Here is a 27,465-nt window from a genome sequence, read left to right as displayed (position 1 = left end):
CAGAATAGTAGTCTCAATATTAATTAATTTTTTAATTGTTTTGTAAAAAACCAGGAGAAGTATGGTGACAAACCAAAGCAGATATTGCCACTGAGGGAAAGCCATTATTCAGTAGTAGGCCATATTCACTGTTCAGTCACTTCTGTGACTTGGGATGGACCAGCTGATCACCTAGGGATAGATACTCTGCTTAGTTTTATATTGATTTTCTTTAGGTCAGAATTCCACTTTAGTACTATCCTGTTTATTAAGCAAGGAGGCTTAATTTTCTGAGTGTACTGCTGGTGATTATATTGCCTGCCATCCTAATTTTTCAATTTTTCCAGCCATCTATACTGTTTCAGATTCAGGTAATGTTGTATCATCTGAGACTGTCTAGTAGAATGATACATTCCATTATTCATGCCTGAGATTTTGTCAGGAAACAAATATGGCTATTTTTTCACAAATTCATTTGTCTGTTCTGTCAGAAATTCATGAGGTCTTCATACTGTTTGAAAAGTGACAAAAATACCTGCTTGAATAAATGTTCTTTTAAATAGTAGTGAGTTTAAACATAAAAGAGCATAGCCTTTTCTGTATATAACATCTAATGGATCAAAGTTGTCCAGGGGGTCCAGGTTGTGTTATTAAGTGGTTCCTTTTTCCTGTGAAATTAATTTGCATGAGTCAGAGCTGCAACAGTATCCTTGTACCATTTACAAGCAGTTGTATGTATAGCAGAATTAGCTATATTTTATAGTTTAGCAATTTTATAACTAAATTTTTATAACTATAATTTTGAAAGTAAAAAAAAGGAAGCCAATCTATAATCAGAAGTTTTTTATTCATTATACCTTAGTGATGGAATGGCATCTGAATCAGTTTCATCTAAATCTATATTCTGTCTATTGAGATGAAACTGATTCAGATCTAAATCTAAGTGCTGCTATCCAAAGTTGAATATTTCTATCCAAAACATGACTAAACATTGCTGCATCAAATGTTTGTTAGAAGTTCATGCCCTTTTATCAAATGTTTGTTAGAAGTTCATGCCCTTTTATAAATCTGTGTAGTTAAATAATTTATGTAGCAATGAATAGACATAATACAGATCCAGCTTTAAATATGTTTGAAACCATGAAATATCTGAATCAGTTTCATCTATGTTCTATAGCATCAGCTTTTTAGGATGATGAATGTTTAATTGTAAGGTGGCACATATTTTCTATTTCTGCTAATGTTAATGGCCTGAAACCATGACATGCCAAAGGAAGATGTACAAATTGATTTGTATGTTTTTTTCCAAATATATAGTAACATGAAGGCATGTAAAAAAATTAGCACATTTAATACATACACATGCATAGAGTTAATGGAGAAAATTTGCACCATGCATAACTTGATTTTCTTAGTAAAGATTGTTCCACGGATTAATCTAATCCACTTAGATAGTAAGTAGGTGTAATAGATTTAATTGCTTTATGGAGTGCTTAAAATTTGTAGAATGGCTAAATTTTTTGAAATGTATGTGACAATAAAGTCTTCTGATAATATTTATCATTGAGCTGTTCATATGTTTTAAATGTAATCTTGAAGCTCAGTAGTGTCAGAGAGAGTGCCAAATGTGTAACTTTTTGAGAATGCCAATAAAAACCCCTAGCTGGAATAGCTGAATAATACTTGCATCATTTTCCTGGTAGCTTTACCAGTACTTGGGTTCCCACATAGCCACTTGTCAGATGTTTTCCTGAAAATAACAGATATTTTGGTTAGTTCAAGGACACTATCAAAATAAAGTCCTTGCCAGTATCTTGAGTCATTGCCATACCCTGTTTCCGTTCTTAGGAAGCTCTGTCTCATCATTTGATTTTGTTGCCAAAACCAATTGGGAGGTATCTTTTTGAAGGACTGTGCAGTACTTCTTGATACTTCATCTGAGCAAACATTCTTATTCCAGTAGAAACCTAGATGCTGTTCTTATATTGGAAAAATTTATGTGGCTTTTCTAAGAATCTTCAAAGCAGAATTTTTTTCAATTAAAAAAAATATTTAGGGATGAAGTAAATTCACAGTAAAGTAGGGAGCCTTATGAGGAAGGGTCCATTTTGCAGACATGAAGGCAAAATATGTGAGGATTACTCAAAAGGACATAAGCATGTATGTGGATGCACAGAGTTTTCATACAGCAAAAACATCTCATGATAGAAGATCTGAGTTCTGTGTTAGCCTGCAATTTGTAGAAATGCACAATTCAGTTTTACACTTCAAATCTAAGCAAGTGGTGTCTTTTAACATTTTAAATTGCTTTGCAGTTTCATTCATGCCCTTGCAATGCTGCACAAGTTGCATCCATAGTCATGCTATGAGGATTTTGAGATAGCTAAACTAAAACTAAGTATTTTGAATGGAAGAGTATCATTTGAACTTTACACTTCAGTTGAGGATTCCATAGGTAGACAATCGTTTCTGAATGTTAACAATCTTCCCCTGGTCATCAACATTAATTTCTGCAATTGTGTGGGGTTCTGAGTTTCTCTGAATCCAAACAATTCAGTTTGTTCTGTCTTGCTTGCAGGGAAGTTCATTTGTGACAGTAATAATAATTTTCCACTTTTCTTGAACATTTGAACATTGCATTGAATTTTGATTGAGTGAGGCAGAGAAGGTAGCAGTGTTCCTTCATGGACGCACAGTGTTTAGAGTGGAAGGATAATAAAGAGCCTAGCTCTATTTAATTTCTTTCTAATCTGTTTGATGTATTCTGCCACCTATCACAAAACCCAATCTAGTAAAATTACAGTGAACAAATTTTTAGTTCAGTGTCATGGTTTGGGGCAGGGCTACAAAGTACATGCATAGGGTCTGTGGCTTTGATAAGTAGTATTAATCTGGTACTGTTGGTATTCCCATTTAGATAAAAGAGGTAGTTGTCACACTGACTTACATTGAGGAGTGTTTCTCAGGAGTATGGAGGAGATTAAAGAGCTGGACAATACTTCCATTTTTACAGCTAGCTTCCATCTGAGTTACTGGTTGTTATATCAAATGGTGAAATCATAGATTTTCATTGTGATTAAAGATTGGTATGAGTCATGCATATGATGCTAATAACATGAACTGAATCAAATTCAGATTTGCAGCTATTTGTAATTTCTCTGAACTTACCTCTGCAGCTAGTTGGCTGCCATTACCTTTTTAGAGAGAAGACATTTTAAAGTTCTCAGTTGTTTACACATAGTGTGCAGCTTTGGTGGTTTTGCTGTGCTTAATGGGTTTGCTTAATAATCTTGCATATTAGCACTTTTTTCCTCAGTACGTGCTCCTAGGCAATGTTTCCAGCTCTTCATTTCACTGAGACTGTACCTTCCCCCCAGATTACCTGTGACTCATTGTATGAATCAAGACTGGAAGTTTCATTCTTGACTCATCCTAAGTAAAGGTTTCCACTAATTTTAACTTTCTCCATCAAAACAGTGGAGGAATAATGACTTAGTAAAGTAAAGAATTCTCAGAAATTAGCAGTGACAACTATTCCAGATTGTTTGGAAGCTGTTTGAATTAGAGAATCCCTAAAAACTGAAAATCTGTTAAGCTTTACTGAGGTGGGGTCCTGTGTACAAGTTTCATAAAACTGATATTTGTTTGAAGACCAGTGATTTAAGACATTCATTTAGAAAGTTGGGCATTTTTTTTCTTCAGAGCTACAGGGATAATTAGGTTTGTGTGTTTGCATTAGTTCACCTGTTTTCTTGCTGTAGTTTGTATGTCTTTTTTGCTTTTCTGCTAGGATAGGCTATCTGGTCTCTACAGATCATCCTTTTTGGGTGATTCTTTGCCTTTCAAAGCAGGAACAGAGGAGGAGAGATTCAGGATCACAAATAAATTATCTGCCAAACTATTATTTTTTCAGTGGGAGATGGGCACAAAACTGTCCTACGTTCTCTTGATAAAGTTCATTATAAAGGCAGTAGTGCCTTCTCCACACTAGGTAAGTGTTCATTACACATTGAACACCTGGGAGTTTTACCCATTGTATTTCTATTAAATTCTTGTTGTACAATGTAATTTCTGAGTAGACTGCTCTTGGTTGAGTGGTTCGTTGGGTCATTTCCTGGGTATGTCTGTGAGCAAGCCCACCATAGCAAATTAATTTATGGCCAGTTAAAATGTATGCTTAAAATAATGCTTAGGAAGGTATTTTGATAACACTCAACAACAAAGAGGAAAAAAACAATCAAAAAACAAAACCAAAAAAGCAGCAGTTGTTAGTAAGCCAAAAGGAAATTCATGGCCCAAAATTGGAAAAACAGTATATGTAAACAATATTCAGTAATATGCACAGTCTTTTTGCATCTTTATTATAGTACATCATAGCAATACCATATAGAAGCATGTAAAGGTCAGAAGTGTTTTCCTTTAAGAAGTAAACTGTTTGTATCTGGGCCTGCTGATGGAGTTCGATGCTGTTACCATCCCACAATTTGAATGGCGCCGATGGCATCATAGAACTACAGATAAAAGCTTTAAAAATGTCAGACTGCTGCAGGATGTGTCTCACAATAGTTCTCCCCTGATTTTCCAGTGAGATATTAAGTCCACTCTCAGCATGACTCGAGTGCTGGGTGCTTTGGAGCAGCCTCTCGGCACCGAGACTGATGGGGCTGGAGAGCTCCAGGCCTGAGCAGTTGGAGAAGGCTGGAGATGCAGCTCTGTGTGTCACCCACCCTGAAGGCAGCTTGCAGAGGTCCTCTTTTGGACCTTTTCTTCCTGTTCCAATGCCATTTTTTCTTTTATTTAATTGTTTGAAACAAATTCGGTAGGCATGATTTAGGATGCAATTTTGAGTCTTAAGTTAATCCAAGATGAGCTGCTATGGTCTGTCCTTTTCCTTCACTGCTTTGTATTGTACAATGAACCAATGAAGGAAACAGAACAGGCCAAAAAAAGCAAAAGGTTTTTTGGTTGGTTTGTTGTTGTTTTTTCTTCCGGGGATTATTTTTTTTGGATGCTTCAAGACCCTGAACTCGCTGTTTTACTGTCATATAAGGCACAAACGAGGAGACACAAATTCAGTCTGGCATGGACTTGTACACCAAGGCTGAGACAAACAACTTGTTAAAAATGGGGATATTTTGTCATGGTCTTGTTACCAAAAAAACATATTCTGGAATTACTAATTTTGTAGGTTTTAGTTCACATGCCATTTAATGTGCTTTACTTCCCCAGGTAGTCTTTAAAATATTCTCAACAAATTGAAACATGGTTTAGTCAAAGATCAGTTTAGGTACGAGTTGATATAGGTGAGATGTAGCAACATAGGAAAAAGAAAAAAAGCAGTAAGGTACAGATAGATAATTTTCCAGACATCTAGCAGCTTTAAAACCTGAGGCACTCTAGATCCCAGCACATGTTTCAGTGAGAAGTAGTGTGCCAGCAGTTGAATGTTTCTCACTGGAGACTCCTGCACTGTGGATTTTTCTGTTTGTAGCATGTAGTCTGACTCAGTCTGACTTATATTACTGGAAATAATGTAGAATGAAGTTTGTTTAGTTAGGCAGCATCTGTACATGAAATCTTTTAATCTGCTGTGGATTTAGTTATTTTAGTTATTTAATTGCCTTCAAAATGCTCAAAATGGGTAAAGTATCTCATATATATGAAGAAAAAGATTGTACCATTTGATTCTGGAAATAGTTCATTTAACTCTACAGTTACTCATTTAAGAGGTTGAAGATAGAGTCTGTATTATGAAAGTCAAGTACCAAGTTACTTTACCACATAACAATAATGACTTTTTATTGTTCATACATTCATTCATCCTCTCTTAGAAAATTATGCCTAAATTTTTCTTTTGAGGCTTTGTTGAATTCCAGTTTGAGTTATTGCCAGATATTTGGCATCTGCCTTCTGCAGATTTTCATTTATTTTACAGAATGCTAAATATTAGTCAATGGGAAAATATCCAAGTTTACTCCAATAGGAGTAAATAACTTTGTTAAATTTCTCATGTTTGGAAGTCATAATAGTGAATGATATTTCTAATATTTCCATATTTAATATAATTTAATTAAAACTGCATGGAAGTGTTTAAAACTGTTTAAAACTGCATGGAAGTGTGACCAATAACTGAGACTGGTAAAATTAGTCTGACACCAAAATCTTGATACTGAAATGTTAGAGAATGTCGTAGAATTGTAGAATCAATAAGGTAGGAAAAGACCTCCAAGGTCAAGGTCATTGAGTCCAAGCTCTGACCAAGCACCACCATGGCAACTAAACCATAGTGCTGAGTGCCACATCCAGTTCTTTCTTGAACACCTTGAGGGATGGTGATTCCACCAATTCCCTAGGCAGTCCATTCCAATGCTTTAGCACAGTTTCAGTAGAGAAATTCTTCCTGATGTCCTAACTGAACCTCCTCTGGCATAGCTTTGGACTGGTTTTTTACACTTTCAGTATTAGCTTGGGAGAAGAGGCCAACCCTGACCTTGATGCAATCCCTTTAGGCATTTGTAGAAGACTAAAGAAACCCACCTCCTTCAGTCACTCCCTGTAGGACTTACTCTCTAGACCCTTCAGCAGCTCAGTTGTCCTTCTCTGGATGCACTCCAACACTTCAGTGTCTTCTTGCAGAAGTCCAGTTAGACAACATCAACAGTCATCTCTAGGCAGGTCACCTGGTCATAGAAGGAGATCAGCTTGGTCAGGCAGGCTCTGCCTTTCCTAAACCTCTGCTTGGCTGGTCCTGATCCCATGGTTGTTCTCTATGTCTGCAAAACCAGGGTGAAGTTTCAGCTATTGCTTTTGAAAATATCCAAATGAAACATGCAATAAGGCTCTCATGGCAAAATGCTGTTTCTTGGCTTTAAACAGAGAAAAAACTGAAAACAGTGCCCCCTCCCAATCCTCACTCCTCTGCAAAAAACCCCACACAAAACAAAAACAAAATCAAACAAAAATAAACAAACAAACAAAAACAGAAGAAAGTGTGCAAAACTCAGCAAACCCTCACCATGTCTAAAATAAATGTGTGTTTTAAGCCAATATTTTTTGTATAAAAGCAAAGATATGAGCTTAAATTTTGAATTTAAATATGAAAAATAACACCAAAAAGCTAATGCTTTTAGTAAAAATAGAAATGAAAAAAGGCTGTGAAGAAAAAACACTCTGCCAAATTTCAGCCTGGTCTTTTTAAATTGAAAGCCTTTATTTGGAAAGAAAAAAAACCTGAAGACAAGCTTCTTTCTGGCCTTCACAGGGTAGCAAAATAAGCATATTGTTTGTATTAAGATGAAAAAAAAATAATTTTGTTGGCATTAGGAAGGATTTAGCACTTGAATATCCCTGTTAGAATTGGAACATTTAACACAGCTTTGATTTATGAATATTTGCATCAGTGTTTAACAGAATGTAGCCTCTTACTTTACTTTTGATGAGCTGGGAAAACATTGCACAAAGAAGCTGAGTTTGTATTGCTCCTTGCCATCACAACTTGCATGTAATTCCTACAGTATTGTGAAAACTGCAGTTCCCATTTGAAGTAATTCTGTAGGTCCAGAAGCTCATATACACAATTACACTTCATGTTGGCATCATTTGTTTTGCAACAGTTTCTATTTGAAAAGAAAACTCCTCAGAGGGAAAAAACCCATTTGACTTTTATGAAATAAACTACTTCAGGCATCTCTGCTATTTTTGTTGCCTCATTTTGGCATGATTTAATAGTTCCCTTTTGGAGGACAGCTTTAGGTTCATTTTATAAAGGACTCTTTCTGCAGTTGGATTGATACAAGTAGAAGCAATCTGTCTAGATTTAATAAGAGGACTGAAGTTTTAATTTGGAACTTTATTAGACTGGAGGACATAATTTAATAGACAGATATGTTTGTGTGTTTATCTTTCATTATATTTCCATGTGAAATTAATATGTCAATTTGTAAAATAATTTTGATAAAGGTCAAAATTAAATTCAATCATGTAACTCATATGTAAAACATAATAAAATTGTTTTAGTTGGAGTGTTCAGTAGAACAATGTGGCAAACAAAGGTCTATTAGATAACAATGATACATTAACTAAATTTCCAAACTGTTCGAAACTTCTCAATGCAGTAGATGAAGTACTTTGTACCAAGGAAGAAATTATCCAGTGTTACCTTTGTAATTCCAGTTTAAGCATAATGGAAAACAAAAATGGAACTTATTCCTTTTCTGTAACTTACTCTGTCCACTAGGCAAGATCTTTATTTCCATGTAAATATTAATACTTATTAGAAAAAGGAATAAAACTTGGTCACATACAACAGTGATGGAGCAGATGTGATTGGCACTTTGATTTTGTGGTTTCACACTTGTGAGTCTTTCCATAACTTATGTAATGTGAAGCATGAGCTCATGATTGGCTGAAGGGTTTTGATCAGAGTTAAGAAATGACTGGAAATTTTACTTCAATAGTGTCATTATATGACCATAATTAATATGAGAAGCTGGAAAAAATATGCAGATGTAGATGCTTTTCCTCTAAATGGCTGCACTTCCAAAGATTATATTGCCTACAGTTATTCTATTAATTAAAGAATTATTCTGCAAATTACCAGAAAAAGAACATTAAAATGTTTATAGTGAAATTTGCACATGCTTACATTGTTTTTGTTGAACATTCTTGAGAGATTAAGAAATATAATGTGGCAATTCTGCCAGTTGTTCTAAAACGCTTCTCTGTGATTTGGTAAATGGGTTGGTTATCGGTCTAAAGTATTAGGTTTTATGTTTACCTTGATGATTTTATTCCTGCTCTTTATGGAGTAAAATTTTTGAAGACATCACTACCATCTAGGTATTGTGATCAGAAATGGAAAATAAATAAGACTTACCTGGTCAAAATTGCAGCGACCTTAGATGGTACTACTTGCCAATGTTGAAAAGCAAATCTATTTACTGATCCTTGATTTTATGATGTACTTATCTCTTTGTGTTCTACAGGACATGCCATTTCCATGCCCTTTCTCTTGGTAGATATATGTGCCATATGCCCTAGTGAACTCAAGAGGTTAAGCTAGTGAAGTTACCTATCTCAACACATGAAAAGGAAGAATTAACCACAGTTCCCCAGCTACCAGTGTAGCTTTCAACACCTTTTCTATGGTGTGTAGTATTGATAGGATATATAACTGTGAAAGGACAAGAAAATGCACTGAAGTGATCTAAGAAGTAAACTATCATCTTGATGTGTTTTTTCTAGCTATTGAAAACCTTTCCATATTGCAACTTATTCTGACAGTGAAACTGTAGAATACCTCTGATTGAAGTACCATCTGGTTATGCTCAAGGCTTTAAAGCTATTATCTCAGCTTAAAATTTCAGCGTCCTATACTTTTTTCTTCACCAAACTATCCATTTTTAAACCACAAATATTTTTCCAGTCCTTTCAGATTTTATCTAAAAGTATATTTTAACAGTATTTAAATAAGTTCTTAAACAATAACAATTTATCTTGATAGATGACATGCTGTGTTTTTTAATTTTATTTTAATTAGCTATTGTGGAACCAAATTCCCTTTTGTTTTATTCCTTTGAATACTGTTTAATTATAGTTATCATGCCAAATATCTTAAAGGTTATTTTACCAATATAGTTTCATTTAACATAAGCCATGTGGAATCAATAGTCCTGTTTCCTAAAGTGAATGCTTGGAAAATCTTACATTCATATGTTAAGAGTACACATCCTTTCCTCATTAGCTGGAAAGTACAGGGATTTTGGCACAGGTTCTGTGTGGAAGCATTGTGCAGCTTTTATATGGATTTTGTTTTTAGCCTTTGATGACACTGTTTAGAATAGGAAGTATCTAATAAGTAAAGCATTTTGTCTAATGTGCTGCCAGTGTGTTTAATATATGCCTGGAGGTCTGAAACATTATCTTCTCCACTATAGTAATATGCATTTAATTCTCTGAAAGCAGAAGGTCGAACTTTTAAAAGGGACTCAAAGTACATTTTCAACTAAAATAATTTAAACCACATGGGATAGGGGACCAGAGTAATGTACGGTTGGTTTTTATGGTTTAATCATGATCATGTTAATGCACACCAGTAGCTAATTAAAGAAAACTTTTATTGTTCATTTTAAATGGGTTATGTAAAGAGTAAGAGAATTGATATTATACAGCCCAATGATAAATGTTACCATTACATTTGCTAACAGCAAGATGATATTGCTGTTCTTGACATCTTTAAAGTATTGGCCCATTTATTCCATAACAGAGCAAAGAATCTTTTTAGAGTAGTTATACTGAGATTGTTCCTTCTCATCTTCTTATCCCATTAGAGGAATACCTAAATGCTTCCCAAGTTTATTACTAGGCATATCTTCAGGTTAACTTTGAAATATTGTTGGAAGGCTTGATGCTCTACTGAGCTGAAATTGATGCAAGAAGTTCCAGTGGTACTTCTCCGCTTTTATTCTGTACCCAGTTGTGTTATGTACAGCTGTCTTGCAAATCATTATCCATGTGTTTCAACCTTTATAATATATGTGGTAAGACCTACATAAGTCAAAGTTTCATTGTGAAACCGGGTGGCATGGGAAGCCGTAATAGGATATGGTGTCTTTCACCTTTTGGGCACTGGTTCATATTCCATACTGCTTAATATTGAGCAGAAATTGCCTTCTGAGTGTGCTGTTCAGTGACCTGCATGAATTGATTTGGGGTCTCAGTAAAGTTTCTGTAGTTGAATGTCCGCATAACAGGAAACTCAGCAGTTGGGACCAATTAGCACCCTTGCAGCAGTCTGCACAGAGAACCTATAGCCTGGCTATTGGATGGATGGAGACAGAGCTACTTTCTTACCTTCCTAAAGGTGCTTTGTATAGGCCAGAACATTTAATAAATACTTAATGATAAAAAGAGGCAGAGGAAAAGAGCTAGGATTCAACTCAAATCTGTTTAGGTGTGAGAAGAGAGATCCATTCAGAAACCAGAAGTACTGTGATTTCTTTCTCCACTTTATCATATACATGTGATGCTTTTCTCCCTGGAAGGTTGTCACTTGGTGGATGACACTGTATCTTCATTTCCTCTGGCCAAGTCATGCATAACCTAAATGTCAGGTGGCTGCAGAAATTTCTTCTGCATAGAGGAGAACAAGAGAATGTCATGAAGTAACCATAAGAGAGTCATTCACCACTGAGTCATGCTTTCTGAAAACATTTTTCATCAGACTTAACTGATGTCTGTATAGCAATTAAAAATTTCTGGGTTTAGCAACATATGCCCTCAACTTAATTACGGGCAGCATTTCCATGAAATGATATGGCAAGATTTTCTCACAGCTCCATCCTTTCTTTCTGCTTCCCCTCAATACATGAGCAATGAAAATGCATTTTTTTCAAAATTCCATATGCAGAGTTTATAATGAGAGATGTCAAAATAGCTGTTCGGTAGAAAATATTCTGAAATATTCTTTTTCTGCCTTATCTGTACCAATTGGTACCATCTGTACCAATTTTGGAAGTGCCATCAGTGCAGGATATGGGTGAAGCTCTTTACAGTTTACCAGGCAGAGAGGCTGAGGTGTAAATAGCCTAACTTTGCTAGGATATCAGGAGGAATGAGGATTTCTTGGCTCACAATGTAGTGATTCATTAAAATGGTCTCTAGTTATTTTTACAGAGGCAGCATTAAAAGTGATATCACATTTACAAGTCAGTGATATGAGTCTACCATAGAAAACAGCCACAAAGAATTTTATTGGTTATTTGAAAAATATGTACATGAGTGAATCTGAAAAGATTGTAACCAGAGCTGGCAAAAACCTTTTCAAAGAAAATCTCAGCTAGTTAATGGTTCTGGTTTAGGATTTCCTCTGTAATACTTTTTCTAGTATGTTCATTCCTTTAAAGAAAAGGAGAGGGGATTACTCCCTTTGTTCCATAAAGCAGAATATAAAGGAAGATTTTAAAAGCCTGCTTTTCTTTACCTCCCTCATAACCCAATTTCTGCAATACATGTAGAATCTAATACATTGCTGCATAAAGACCACGTAAATTTGAGGAAACTGAGAAATTCACTGTCCTTTATTCCTATCGTTAAGTTGCTGATAAATTATTCATTTTTAATTATTTATCTTTAATTCATTATTCTCTTTTGAAAAGGAAGTTATGGTACTGTTTGCCCTAGTTCATATTTCACTTTTTGAAGATTCATTTGGGTGGACAAGGTAAGAAGAAATTATTGAAATGGGTCCTGCAATGAAGAAATTAAATCATTGAGTCAATGTGCAGCATCAGCCAAAAAAACCTAACAGAATACTGGACATCTGGATGGAGATGGAGAACAAGACAGAAGAAGCATTTCACTTCTGTAGAGAACTGTAGTGGTTCCACTTCTTGGGCGCTTCATAGAGTACTCAAGAAGGCCATAGTGAAGTTATAGAAGTAGAAAAGGGAGGCTAAAAAGATTGAAGGTGCTGGAGCACCTTTGTGAGGAGGGACTAAAAAGGCTGGGATTTCAAGGTCTGAAGAGGAGAAGGCTGACGGGGGCCTGTGGTCATAATTTACAAAGTCATAACAGCAGTAATAAAGCTGAATGTGGACTTGAGCAATTCATATGCTACAAAAGGTTGGGGGAAATCAATGTTACTGGGAGGAGATAGTTTAAAACAATTAAAAAAAAAAATTGGAACTTGTTGCCCCTGAAGGTTGTGAAGAGCTGACACTGTCAGTGTGTTCAGAAAGGAAGTGGATGAATTCATGGACAAGAAGCCCAGAAATGGTAACTAAAATGACCACACAAACATGTACCCCTGGCATCCTACGTGCAGCAGCTGTAGAGGAGCAGATTGCAGGATGTGGGCAGTCTTTCTGGTATTTCTTAACAGAGTTTCCTCCTGGTGCTGTCGAGAGCAGTGTACTGGGCTAGATGGGTTAGGAATCCAATCGAGTTGGGCATTTCTTTTGTTAGCTCCTGTTCAGAGCAGAGCAGAGCAGAAACTCTACTGCAGCAGCACAGATGGAAGTGTTAGTTGTGTTGTGGAAGTTATACAGGGTGAATGTATGACTTTTATCTTCATATGAATCTGAGTAATTAGTCATATATCAATTATTATTGAATTTTTGCAGATTGTTTTTTTGCCACATATTTTAGTATATGCTCCCCACCTTGTCCTCAAGCTTTTGATAGGATTTCTACTTGTTTCATGAGCAGTATTGAAAGTGGTTTTACTGAAGTACTTCTTTGTCTTGGGAAAGCTCTGTCTCTTGAGTTGGGACAATAAGGTCTCTGGACACAGCCTTGCAACTTTTTATTTCAGTCTTGCACTCTTTTTGTTTGTCAGTGGTGTTTGTTTTCTTTATGAAATATTTCTATATGCAATGATTTCTCACATGAGACCCTATGACTGTCACAGCCAATAGCCTTTCTAGCTTGGTAAGCAAGAACACATTCCCGTCAACGAGATAGTCTTTAGATAGTTTTGATGTTTCCTTTAACTTTGGTGTTTTATATAAGGCAGCTGCCTTCCATGACTCTTAAGAAAAATATTTTTCTACAATATATTTTTCAACACATTTCAAATTATATATATTATATCAAATTATAATTTCCATTTAATCTTTTTATGATTGTGTAGTAGATTATTATTATGTTCCATTTCATCTAATTACAAAATTTTAGTGACAAAGGTGACTTTTTGAGCATCAGTGCTCAAAATTGGAAAATAATTCTAATTAAGCTTTTATTTGCAATACATTATTTCATAGATATATGGGTTTATATTAATCTATAAATTTCTTATAAATTCTTTAAAGTTTTTTTTAACGAAGAGTTTAATTTTTTTTTAATTTTTCCAAGCCTAGAAATCATTACTGCTTGTTTTTTTTTTTTTTTTCACTTTTACTTTTTTTTGGCTCTTCAGCTATTGTGAGTCATCATTTCATTGGAACAGACACCTGCTGTGTTTTAATGAGTGATTACTGTGTGAAAGTTAACTTGGCAGATTTTTTTTTATAATTCTCTCTTTTGACATCATGTTTATGTAGTGATTTTTTTGCTGTGACTGAAGTGGAAATAGCTGGAATATGGATATCAGAAGTTAATATAACATTTTCCTTTGCAGGTTTCCAAGCAAGAACAGAAGAAGATGGATGTGGCTGATGGAGGAACAGTTGAGACTTCTTCCCGTTACAGCGGGGCTCAGGACAGTGGAATTGGCAGTGACAGCGTTAAGATCAGGATCATCCAGATCGAGCAGCACAGTGGCACCAGCCAGCACCGCATTGCCCGCCCTTCCCGCCAGTCTTCCATCGTGAAGAACCTCAACTTCATTCCCTTTGACATTTTTGTCACAGCAAGTCGAATCTCATTGATGACGTACTCATGCACTACCTCACCTAAATCAAAATCAGCGCAAGATCAGAAAGACGGTGAGAAGATAAGCAAAAGCTCCTTGAACCTTCCAGAAACCGTCTCAGGCAGCAGCCATGATACCAAGAAGCCCAGTCAGCCATGCATCTCTTCTGTCACAGCAGATGATCTTTTGAACAGTAACCCTCCCCTGTCTGCTGGCAGAAAACCAGGTCTTCTGTCACTGGAGAGCCTGCACGCTTCCACAAGGTCATCTGCTCGCCAAGCCCTGGGCATCACTATTGTACGGCAGCCTGGGCGCCGCGGAGCAGGGGACATAGAGCTCCAGCCATTTCTCTACCTGGTTGTGTCACAGCCCTCTGTGCTTCTCAGCTGCCACCACAGAAAGCAAAAAGTAGAAATATCAGTGTTTGATGCTGGCCTTAAAGGAGTCACCTCAGACTACAAGTGTACAGGTAAGAGCATTTAACATCCAGTCCTGGTTATAACCATGAAAATGATTGCATGTCTCAGAAGTTACAGAGGGTGGTGGAAAACAGCTCAGAGAACTTCAGGACATCTTTAAATATCAATCGCTAAATATACATATTTTTAGGATTATGTCTCACAGTTAAATCAAGTTAAGTGTGTAAAATGTTTGAAATTAATTAAGATCTAACCTTTTAGCAACCAGTTCTTCCTGTTTCTTAGTACTGCTTTCTCATTACCAGATTGTGGCAGGGATTGTTGCATTGCTGTAACTTCTCAAAGTTTTCTAAGGAGGTAAAGGTTGTAGGCCAAGGTAATTTCATAAAGAGCATTTTTTATGACTGAATGTCACAATATTTTCCTATACCAGCCTACCAATAAAATGTAAAGGTAAACACTGTAGAATCACCTGGTGTTTTGGACATAAGCTGTAAAAAAAATTAAGTGATCTTTCAAACAGCCTCAAGAGATGTCATGTATTTTAAGTTTTCATTCAATTGAGCAATAGGGTTTTGCAGCAAATTCCATCTCTTAAAAAATGCACTTTTTTTTAAATTCCATATGCAGAGTTTATAAGGAGAGATGTCAAAATAGCTCTTCAGTAGAAAATATTCTGAAATATTCTTTTTCTGCCTTATCTGTACTGCTGAAGAGAGAAATTAAATTATTGCAATTCATTTGTCTAGCAGTCAGTACAGGGTATACTGATTTTATGAGATATATCATTATGGAGTGTTACCCCAAAAAATGTAAATGAGTATGTAGATGAACATACAGCCAGAAGGATATGGGGTTTTAAATTGTTTTCTGAATGAGAGCTGTGGGTACTGCTAGTTTTTCCTTGACAGTATTCCCAGCACAGTAGTTGTGAAAAGTAGTATACTTTTCTGTGCAGCTTTACCCAATCTTTGCTGAATAAGATTGTATCTTTTGAAAATTAGCATTAAAATAATGTGCTTTTGCAAAAGACTAAAAATGCAATCAGTTCTCAGCAATCTGAATTGTAGTGGAACTTTTAAGACGGATTTCACTTAAAGTGAAAAAGATTAGGCAGTGGTAGAAAATATACTTAAAACAGGGAGATTTGTTCTCTGCTACATTTTATTAATCCTTCTGTTTTTGTCTTTCTCTGCTGTTCCTGTTCTGTCTTGCCTTGAATGAAACACATTTGTGTCATGAATTTGATTGACTCCAGATTCTCATGTGTATTTCTTATGTACTATGTAAAATGTTATTGCAGCAACTAATGTGAAGCAAACTCACAAAGCAAAGCTTGAAGGAAGCTTGGAGTAGGTCTAAGATCACATCTTCATTAAATTAGTGCTTTGGAAAGATGCAATAGGACTTCTTCATATCTCATGTCTGAGGCATTCAAGCATGCCCTTGCTACAAGCTGCCACCACCAATGAACTGGGCAAAGTTCTGTCCATTCTGCTTCTACAATTACCTCCTGAAGTCTTTCACTGTCTTCATGTCTATTTTATACAAGCTGTAATAAAATCTTCTTACAACTTGAAAGTGCATCAGAGAGCACAGAGGCATGGCAAGAAGTCTAAATAATAAAGGCAGTAGGAACATACAGCCTGAGAGCTCCTCAGTCACCACAGGTTGCTCATTGGGAGACTAAAGAGTAGCCATACATGGATCATACCCCTTTCTTTGGCTTTAAGTTTCCATGTCAGGCAAATGTAAAGAAGTGTGGAGATAGGACTCAGACATTGTGTGAAGGCAGAAGTCCTGATCTCATGCTGCCTTTCTGGGCAGTAAATAAATACCTTCCTCGTGTATCACAGAATGTGCTTGCTGCCAATGCACTAGCCCTCTTGTCAAAAGAGCTTGAGAGGTGGTTGCTAAAGTGCTAGTACCTAAAAATACCATCCTAAATGTATTAATAAGTTAATAAAATTAAGGCATATTTCCAGTTACACACTAATTCACTCAGCAAAGAAGGTAAGATAAAGTTTTTATTGCCTCTTGTTTAGGCAGACCTGCTGTGCTGGTAATCACGTCATTTAGGATTAACATTGTCATACCACTATAGTAACATGCTGGTTTTGGAAATTTCTATTTTTCATTCCTAACGTGTATTAGAGGGAAAATAGCCATGAACTGTATATATTATATGTATGTATGTGTGTCTGTGTGTGTACATATTACATATATGTACACATATATGCATATTGCATATAATGTAATACAGAATAAGGAGCTCTTTGTGGCATTTTTTGTGCTGCTGTGGTTGATTTCATTGATCACACCAACTTTTCTTGGCATTGTGATTATTTGTTGAGTTTTGTCTGAAAGAGATATATTGTCCATATGAAGAACAACATAAAGTTTGTTTGAAAGAATGAAGTTAATTTCTCTCCTTCTGTACGATACACATGCACTATATTCCTTTATTTCTCTGTGTATCAAGGACTGGAGAGTGGGAAGAAGACATAAATGATGTTTAAATTCCAGTGAATGTTGCTAAACTGTATTTCCAGTTAGCCTCTCTAGAAGACTATTCTTGTGTGTATACATATGCATGCAAGTAACTCTATTATCTAACACAGAATGGGGAAGAGAACACAAGATAAATTTAAAAGATATTTTTAACTGGATTATAAGAACTGAGGGAGCATATTCCCCCTTGAAAACAAAACAAAAAAGAAACAACCAAATCATAGACCAAATGAAAATATTGTATGCTTCTCATCCTGTTATGTAGATAGGCAGCAGCACAGCAGCAGCTCAAAACTTTAGGCCTATAACATTGCAAATTTTGATCACAGCCTAAAAATTGAGACTTGTCTGAGCAAAAGTAAAATTACATTGTTATGAAGTTTTTTGGTAAACCTATGGGGGTGTTTTCTCATTACTTAAACTAATATGCTTAAACTTACTTAGTTAAGCTATATATGAAATATTTACGTGGCATTCAAAACATGCAAATAAAATCTCCACCATTTAAAATCATTCTATGTATTCTATGCATTCTACAGCATATTCACTGCGTAAGAGTATTTTAGGAATGTTTTAAAAATTGTTTCTATCAATTTTGGTGTGAAATTCTGAAGACTTGAATACTGTTCGTTCAACAGCCATAGATTTAGGTCTTGTGAAATATTGTGCCATTTCTTACAGTTTTTATAAAAGAAAAAAAATTACATTTTTGAAACAAGCCTCAAATTTTTGCAAAGCAGAAGCAAATGCAGAATTCTGTTGAGAAATTAGGAAGGTTTTATTTTTTGGTTGACATAAGTTCCACAAATAAACTTTATGATAAAGAAAATCTGGTGATAGTCTGGATCTAGTTGTGCTTTTCATCCCTCACCTCCCAATAGTGTACTTCTAAGAAATATGTTGTTTAGCTGTAGGTCAACAAAGATTTTCTAGACTTTAGAAATGCTTCTAATAGGTAATTTGATGACAGTCTATTTTATGAACCTTTGTATAAAAGAGAATGATAGTTAGTCCTGGACTGGTGACAGAATTAAGGGTTACTGCTTCATGATGGTTTACTGCTTTGAACATTATGTAGAAATGAAGATTTTATACTGTTATGAAGCCATATGTATTTTATTTGGGACAAGGGTTTTGTTATTAGTTTTGAATAGAGCATAAAATTCACAATCTTGCACATTAAACTATCACTCCCTTTGTGAGACAGTGCATTGTACAGTGGCTGAAACACTAAATTTCATCCAAAGAACTTGGCTCCTCCAACACTAACTGTGTTATTTATTTCTAGCTTAATTTCTGAAGCACAAAAGAAATAAGAACTTAAGAATTAAATAGGAGGAAATAGGCCATTTAAAAGTTCAGCATTCTTAGTTTATTAATTATCAGTCAGTAGCAGCACATTTCCATCAGACCAGTCTCTGCATGTGGGAGCATTTGCCTGCCTGGGAGCCAAAGACCCAATGGTTGTACTTCCTCAGTCTTCTCTAGAACCGCTTCCCCTGGAAAGTCAATTTGTAGGAGGAGACTTATTAGGTTGTTGAAATGTTAACTCAGTTTTATTATGGTTGTGCTAAACTTCTTCATTTGTGTTTTCTAATTGTGCAGCTTGATTGCAGTTATGCTACTGCAAGGTACAGGAACTTAAAATCAAAGTAAATAAATTAATGGAATAAATTTTAACTCCTTAATAAGTGGCACTAAAAAGACTAGTTGCTCCTTGAGTTTACTTGTAAGATTCTGTAAAAAAAGACTGAAAGATACTGTAAAATGACTCTTTTTTATTAAATGCTCATCCTATATTTAACAAAAATGCATCTGCTAACTGTTAGTTTTTTGCTAGCAGAGTTTTGGCCATTTTTACTTAAATAAAATGGGTGCAATTGTTTTTAATGTAATCTCATAAACTGCTTTTATAAATATTTTTTTTTAATCTTTATTTGCTTTGTTTCAGGTAATGTAATCCAGATACAAAATTGCCTCATTTCCTGACCACTGAATGCTCTGGGCATTCTTGAAAAATCTTTTTTCTATTTGTTTGTTTGTTTACTTTCAAAGAGGAGGTTGTGGTGCTTGGTTGTTTCAAGGGAGAGAAATTTCTCAGTAAATATCTGTTATGCATGGAATTTCTTCAACTTCCACCCACCACTCATTTGCAAAAAACAGTCATTGTGGGGCCATCCAGAATTATTCTTGATTTTTATTTTATTTTATTTTATTTGACACCCACACCTTTGATGGCAGGGGGTCCATGAAGAGCAGATGCAGTAGCTAAGACCACATGTAACCTCTGATCTACTGGAAAGCCTTTTCCAAGCTTTTGCATGAAAAGCAGCAGAGGCTGGCTCTGGCGGGCAGCCTGATTCACTGCCTCTGTGTCAGCCTGTGCTTCCTACATGGCACAGCGAGGATTTAAGGCTGTTTCCTAGCGTGGCATTGAGGCAGTTCTGCTGGACTGTCACCTGTTCCCCTCTGGGTATATTTATTGTCCAGTACATCTGCAGTCATGGATGAGGGGGGAGCAGTGCAGCCCTCACCCATAAAGCCAAATTGGCCTGGGAATGTGCATTCCTCAGGTTACTTTAAGTGCTCATTTTTGAGCTTCTGACACAGCACTTGTGAGTACTCTAGCAGAAATGTTTTTCCACTTGTGTTCTTTAAATTCCAGTGGAAACCGTTTTGAAAACAAGACCAAACGTTCCACTTCAGAGTTTCAAATGCAGAGATGATTGCAGCATCATAGTGGCTTTTAAAATTGACTGCAGACCAAAATGTGATTCATCCATTGAAATAAAAGCACATTGCCGTGCTCGGCTGGGCTGGGGAGCGTTCCAGCCGAGCGGGCCGTGCCGCACTCGCGCTCGGTGGCCCTGTCCCTGCTGCCCAGGGCTCACAGGGCTCTGCTCCCTGAGCTCCCCCTCATTAAAGCCTTCCAGATGGCCCCTCTGCTCCCCTCGCTGGCCTGGCTGTCAGCTATGAAGTGGAACAAAGACACATTTTGGAGAATGAAAATCTTCAAGATGCAGAATTTCTCCTGCCTTCCTGGTTTCCTTTCCCCTGAGTCCCTGTTCTCTTCAGAAGTTTGGGGTTTTCTGTCTGCTGTTAACAGAAGACCAAGGAGATAGCAGTGAAATCAAAAGCTTGCAAATTCAAATCAAGTTTAGGAAGATATTTCATAAAGTGAAGTTTGGAGCTGAGGTCTGGATCTCAGCAAGGCTAAAAGTGGCTTAGATTTTTTTTTTTTTTTTACTTTATATTTTAGAGGGGAGGAGAAGGTAAATGTGGTTCTGTTGAAGGTTTCACCTTCTCAGTCTTACAGATTTTAAATTACAGTCTTGAAATTTAAAGTTTGTTGATCTGTAATAGTTGTCTCACTGTTTTTCTTTTGCTGCTGCAGACAAATTTTTCACATGGTGTAGAGGATAAAATTTCTGGCCATCTACACTGCTCCTCGCTTCCCAGTCCTTTCTTTTCTCTATCTTGGCTTGCTGTGGAGTAATTCTAGCCTCTCCTTTTACTTATATATGCATCCCCTGGGTTTTCTCCAGCATTTTCTTTATACAAATAACTGCAAATTTAAGTGTTGATTTTTGGGAGAATCATAGAAAATGGAAATGGAAATGACCTATTATAATACATTATTCAGAACCAGTTCCCTGCTGATGCATAATTGTTCCCAATTGTATATTTTATAGTCTTCTGTCAAGTGTATTTTTAAACATTCTGAATGCCTCCATCATTTCCTTGAGAGACAAGAGTCCTTTTTCTAATAACTCTTCTCATCACAAATTCCTCACTTCTCATTCTAAAATTCTTTTTTTCGTTCAGTTGCTTCTCTGTTTCCTGTGATTTTGGCATAGGGATTGATTGACTGATATTGCTTTATTCCTTCCTGATTCTTGATCCTCTGAAGATGCATGTGCTGTTTTCTACCTTAGAAGATATTTTAATAGGGTCATCTTTTGGTTGTTTGACCCTTGAGATATATATTGGTCTTACCCTCATACATTTTATTTGGAACTCCCCTCAAGTTTTTGATATACACATGCATAGTCAATTTTGAAACCTCTGGATTTTAGCTTTCATATCATTACATAAAAACTTAAAACTGGACTATTTGGCTGGACAGTCAAGTCTGTTACCCAGATTCCAAATTAACTCTGTGCTATGGGCTTGGAAGCACTCAAGCTGGCTCTTTGCATGGCCCTTTGCTATTATTCACTCTGATGCAAAATTGTCAATGCAATACTCCTGCTTCCAAAATTAGCTCAGTTTCACTTGAACTTAAAAAATGCTTGAACTCAGTAAGACCAGTGCTGGGTTAAAAGTAATGTATTTTGTTGGACTTGTGCGTTGAGGTTTCTTCATGGTGTGTTCCTAATATGTAAATTTTGGAGTCCTTATTATTCACATATCCCAGTCCTGCAGTGCCCCAGGTGATGACAGTGTTGCACTCCTTGGAGACATGACAGAGCAAAATAATCTCCTAAGAATCCCATGGTTGCTTTATTTTTTGGTTCTGTACTTAAGTGCTGCAGTTCCCAGTAGCCTAAGGGGAGTTTGTGTAGTTAATATGTCACAGAGGGATTGTCTGCTGTGTAAATTCTTTTTATCAGAGATGTTTTCTGCTTGAAAGAGCTACAACTTCAAAATAATTATTAGGTATTTAATAAGGTAAATACATCTTAGGATAATAAAACTACCTGTAAGTGTATTTTACAAAAGAAGTGTTCAGCTAAATGTAGTGGATTTTCTGAAAAGCTGGTAGAAGATATAGGTTGCTATATACAGTATTTGATGATATCTTCCAGAAATGAGACTAAATAATGGCATATTGCAGTGTTTTGTGCCCTATTAGTACACCTAAATGTTTATATTAATACTTACAGAGGAACTGTAATTTAGAGATGAATTTAATCAATTCAGTGATGTTCATTGAGCAATATTCAGTCATTTTTACAATGCTTTACACTGTATATTCTGGAAAATGTTAAAATGTTAGCTGCTTATGATGTCTACCAGCACAAAATAAGATATAATTTTATAGATCCAACTCAGAGATCCTTGTTCAGAACAGCTATAAATCTGTGTTTTGGAAAAAATATGTTCCTTGGTGGTAAAGAGGATGATGATGATGATGATGATGATGATGATGATGATGATGATGATGATGAGTAAGTAGTAGTAGTAGTATTTTCAGTATACTAGAAAAATGCCAGACACAACAAGATATTCCCTAAAACAGTTACTATAGAAAAGGGAGTGTGCCACATGACTCTGGTTATTGTAATTAAAAGAAAAGGGTTAAGAATCATAAAAATGTGAAAATTTTCATGGAAAATATACAGATCTGTTGTATGCAATGATAGCTCTTAAATAACTGTTGAGAACTGACTTTATAAATGTGTAGCAGGAATAGAAGGAAGAAAAGGCTGTAATGTATATGCCATACAGTACAAATACTGCTGTAAAGTCATTGCCTGAAAATTGATCAAATAAAAACAAAAGAATGTGCTAACTTTTGATCTTTTCCATATAGATCTAAAGTCATGATCAATTGGTTTCAGTAGGTTCTTTGAAATCACATAAGGGTTCATATGTGCCAAGTTTTATATGAATCACATGATAAGGTCAAGAAACACAAATTCCAAAGCTGGCTTTATATACCCAGTCCACATATGACTGTGATACCACAATACCATATGTTGACTATAACAGTGAGTATGTAAATCCTGTTCCTGAAAGGAATTAATTCAGTAAAACTCAAAGCAATTATAGCAGTTTTAATTGACTGAAAAGGAGAGAATAGCTTCAAGAAAATCTCCTTAAGTTGAGGATGTGACAGACATTCAATGAGTAACATAGCAGACTTCATAATAAACAATGACTGATTATTTATAATTTAAGACCATAATGCCAGAATTGAGACTGCTCATAATGAAGATAACGAGTCCCTAAAGATTGAAGAGCCTTTTTACCCAACTGTTTTTTCTATGTGTGATACGTGGAAAATGAAGACCAGAATAGCCCTTGGATGGATTTAATTTTAATGTACTTCTATAGTATTACAGACTGATGAAAGGAGCACCATTCAAGGTGGTACCCAAGAATAGCTACTGGTTAGCTATTGAGGGAAGCTGCAAAGGGAATGGCACAACAGCACTGTTGTCATGCTCTGTTACTGAGCTCTCATAGCATTCTGGTTTTTTTTGCCTTTATAATTTACCTTCCCATTATTATTTTCTCTACTGAGCAATGACAATACAATCTAGTAGCAGGTTTGAGCACAGATTCTCTTGTAAGGAGTCCTTAAGTGTCATTACTTAATCATTAATTAAAGCTGAAATTGTGTGCTATTTACAGTTGTCTTGTTTTATTGATGTATTTTACTCATATTTTACTTGGTATTTTTGCATATTTTCTAAAATTTTGTGATTTGGGCTTTGTCCTCTTACCCATGAGTGTGTGCATTATTCCACACATGCATCTGTCTCTAAGTGCAACTGCTATGTAAACCAGTTATATTAGGTATAATAGTTACCATATTACATTTAAAATTCTTTCATTTTGTCTAGTCAATTTTGTATGTAGCATTTTGTAATAAATCATAATCCTGGAATATAATCAATGACGATGATGATTATCCTCTCCAGATCCTGGGAAGACTCTACCAGAAGCTCTGGATTATTGCAAGACTTGGTTGCAGACAGTAGCAGGAGAGGTAGATGCTAAAAGTGGTATTCCACCTCCTCTTATCACTGTGCAAATTAAAGACTTCCTTAATGGACCAGGTAAGTGCTGCACTTTAATCTTTCTTTTCTAATGTAATGTGTGGATATGCACACATGGACACAGGATGGTGCCCTGAGCAACCTGATCTAGTGGAAGGTGTCCCTTCCCATGGCAGGGGAGTTTGAAGGAGATCAGCGTTGAGGTCCCTTTCAACCCTAATTATTCTATGACTCATTGATATGAGATAATCAGAAATGTATTGTATTCCTTGCTCACAAATGTGAAATTTTCCTCTGGCAATTACCCTGAATGAAAGTGAAAACTGGGCAATGGGCAGTCCTGGACCAGTCTGGTTTAGGGTTTATTAATTTCCTTCCCACAGTAAGTTTAGAAAGGCTGAATTTGTTGAATTTCCAGCAGAATGAAGCCTACCTGCTTCTAGTCCTAGAAAGCTGAAATGTTATTGCAGTTGTGTTTAGAAAAGATGACTTTTATAATGTTTCTGAAGATTTTTCTAAGCTATCTTCTCTTGGTTCTTTGAAATCTGGATACCTGGCTCTGGAAATTACAATCACCTAAGTGTTGATATTGTAAAATTTAAAAAGTGATAGTGATATTGTAGTTCTTTAATTAATGTAAGTGGTGTAGTGTAGAGGTTTGTTAGCATTTGCATAACATAATGTGACTTGAAATTCCACTCTTAGAGCATCAGAAATTCTTGCCAATTGCATTCTCTATTTTGTGAAGCATATATTTATAGCTACATTACAGTGAAAAATAATTGAGGTTATAGTGAAAGTTAGAAAATACGTAACTATTTTTTTCATTTGCATATTTGTTATAGTTTATTGAATTAATTAACCTATTTTCTTATCCTGAATATCCTTCACACAGCACAGCTGTTATCAGCCATTTAGTGAGGAGCTCTTGAGTACAGGATTTTCATGTTCATTCAGTTACCTCTTCATACAGTCTTACAGCACATTATCTAGTCTTGGATCTGCAGCACAATTTCCTTTGCATGCCTTACAGCTGTAGCATCTGAGCTCTACAGAAATACTAATGTACCTGCACAACCCTCACATGGATGATGGAATACTATGCCCTTGCCATTCCACAGAAGACAACTGAGGCACAGGGACATTAAATATTTTCTCATTTTATTAAGTTATCAATTTATAACACACCATCTTAGCTTTCCAAAATACTTGAAAATACAGAATTTGATGTTGGAAACACAGCTCATATTGTCTTTGGGTGAAGCAGAAATCACTTCTGAATATCAAAGCCCCAGACATCAAACTGAGTAACCAGTGAATGATACACACATATTTGACCCTGACTATAAATACTGTGGTCAAGTAGCTTGAAAAAATGTTTTTTGCACACAGGCAAAGGTTTCAAGGAAACAATAAAGTATGTGAACAACCTCATCATTGCCCCTTTTTTTGTTTGTTTTGTTTTCTAGCTATCTAAAGACATAATTTCAGGGAAGATTTTTTTTATATTGATCCATATTTGGGTACATTAATAGGCCTTTGAATCTTCAGGCCCTACTGCATGTTCTGCTACCATTTGAGAAAAAAATGGTTAATTGGTAGTAATGATGGCTTTTCATTCTAATCAGAATAGCACAGGAGGGGTTAAGATATCTTCTCTCAGGGACCTTTTGATCACTGCTGCCAGAATGGTTTTCTTTTATCCTTCTGCTACCAGTTCTTATATGTCCTCTGTCCCCACATTTCTTAGATTTCCATATTCCCAGACCCTTCATTGTGTAAGAGCACTTCTCTCAAGGTTCTCACTGTAGTTTCATGGCACAGCCTTTATATTTAATTTATTACACACCTGAGGGTGTTTCCCTGATGCTGTCCTGTCAGTAGGACAGATTCCTAGTAAAACTAGCAAACATAGAAGTTGGCACCAGCTTACAAAGTATATATTCACAAATAGTGTAAGTGTTCACCCCAATTTCACCAGTCCAGTTGTATCTTGCATTAGTGTTAAATCTCTCCCCTCCATAGTGTTTTGCTAAATAGGGAACTGGAAAACCATAAATTAATGCATCATAATCTTCAATCTATTTATTCTTGCAAAGCATTTAAAACTTCAGAGGTTTCTTCCAGGATCTATTCTTAGCCAAAAGGCTTTTTTTCATCATCTTTTTGCTCCTAATTGGAACTATCATTACACATGACTCAACGGTAATTTCTCTGAATTTTAATGAAGTGTTTGCCAGTGTAGTATAACAAAACAGCTCCACCATCCCTTGCAGATTTTTCTAACCTCAGCTGTAACCACTATGAGATCCTCTTCAAATAAACTAACCTTTACCAAGAAGCCTTCCTTGGGGGATGGAAGTTTCATTGGATGAGTAATGGAAGGCTCATTCTGCATGTGATTGCGTCAGAACAGCACATGCAGAGAGTTACAAGAGCCTGACAGCTCCTCAGCAGGCTACTGGAAAATGAGTTACTAACTGCCCTGTGGGACAAGAAGTCCCCTAACCACAGCTTCTTCCAGGGTGAGGTAGCTTGGCCGTCAGCAGCCTGGAGAAAGTGTTACACCACCAGATCCTAGCTCAGCTGGCAGTTGTTCTTTGAGGACAAGAACCTCCACAAAGCTCCCAAGAGCTCTTGCAAGATCAACAAACAGTATGTGTGGTGGGAGACAGCTTAGCTAATAAATTAAATAAATAAAGGCACCAATGGGAGACAGCTTTGCTAATAAATTGAATAAATAAAGGCACTGCTGGAGTAGAGTTTTGTTGCAGGCCTTGAAGGCTATTCTTCTTTGGTGAATATCTGGCAAAGAATGCTGCTGCTAAGTGACCTATTTTCTAATGACATAGTGTGTGTTTCATGGTCATTTATGTATATGTGGTTTATAACTGTAGTAAGTGAATCGCTGAAATGCATTGAATATACTGGGAGGTGCTGCCTGTTGGTTACAGATGATCAACTGTTCTGAAAAGTCAGCACATTTTTGAAAGTTGTGCCTATGCAGACAAAAATATGTAGCATTTGGGATAACTATACAGTTTTCTGTGTTGATTTCAATGTGTTCAGAGTTCAGTAGTTTAATTGTAATGTCATTTTTCTTTCAAGATACATTGTTGGTGTGCTGAGGTTAAATTTCAAGTATAAGAATCCAACATGCCTATATTTTATAATGCAAAATACTATCAAGCAGTTAACAGAAAAAATCTGCAAGTGGCTTGCAATGTTTGCTGTGTTAGATAAAACCAGTACTCCTTGCAAATAGTTTGTCAGCTGAAGTAGGTAAGTAGATGGTGTTCCACAGAAAACTCGTATGGTTTCACCACACAGGAAACCAGGTTGTCAGTCTATATTAGCTTGGAGATCAAAAAACTACAGCAAGTAGCTAAACTTGGAAACCACTAATTAAATGAGAATAACAGGATACATTAATGCACTTCTTGCCACATGAGTTGATTATTTTGTACATTTTTGGCAA

At 36.0% G+C, this 27,465-nt stretch overlaps 1 protein-coding gene across 1 annotated transcript in view; it reads left to right on the top strand.

Moving 5' to 3' along the window:
- VPS13B (vacuolar protein sorting 13 homolog B) overlaps positions 1-27,465 on the top strand; it is a 433,772-nt gene that overhangs the window by 302,117 nt on the left and 104,190 nt on the right. The window contains exons 34-35 of the mRNA XM_036379056.2: positions 14,096-14,798; positions 23,910-24,047. Of these exons, the coding sequence (XP_036234949.1) occupies positions 14,096-14,798; positions 23,910-24,047 (841 nt within the window). The remainder of the gene's footprint in view (positions 1-14,095; positions 14,799-23,909; positions 24,048-27,465) is intronic.

Source organism: Molothrus ater, chromosome 1 (genome assembly GCF_012460135.2).
Source record: "Molothrus ater isolate BHLD 08-10-18 breed brown headed cowbird chromosome 1, BPBGC_Mater_1.1, whole genome shotgun sequence".
In the NCBI taxonomy this organism is placed as follows: domain Eukaryota; kingdom Metazoa; phylum Chordata; class Aves; order Passeriformes; family Icteridae; genus Molothrus; species Molothrus ater.
The sequence above is the reverse complement of the archived record's forward strand: the minus strand, read 5'-3'. Positions and strand labels throughout refer to the sequence as shown.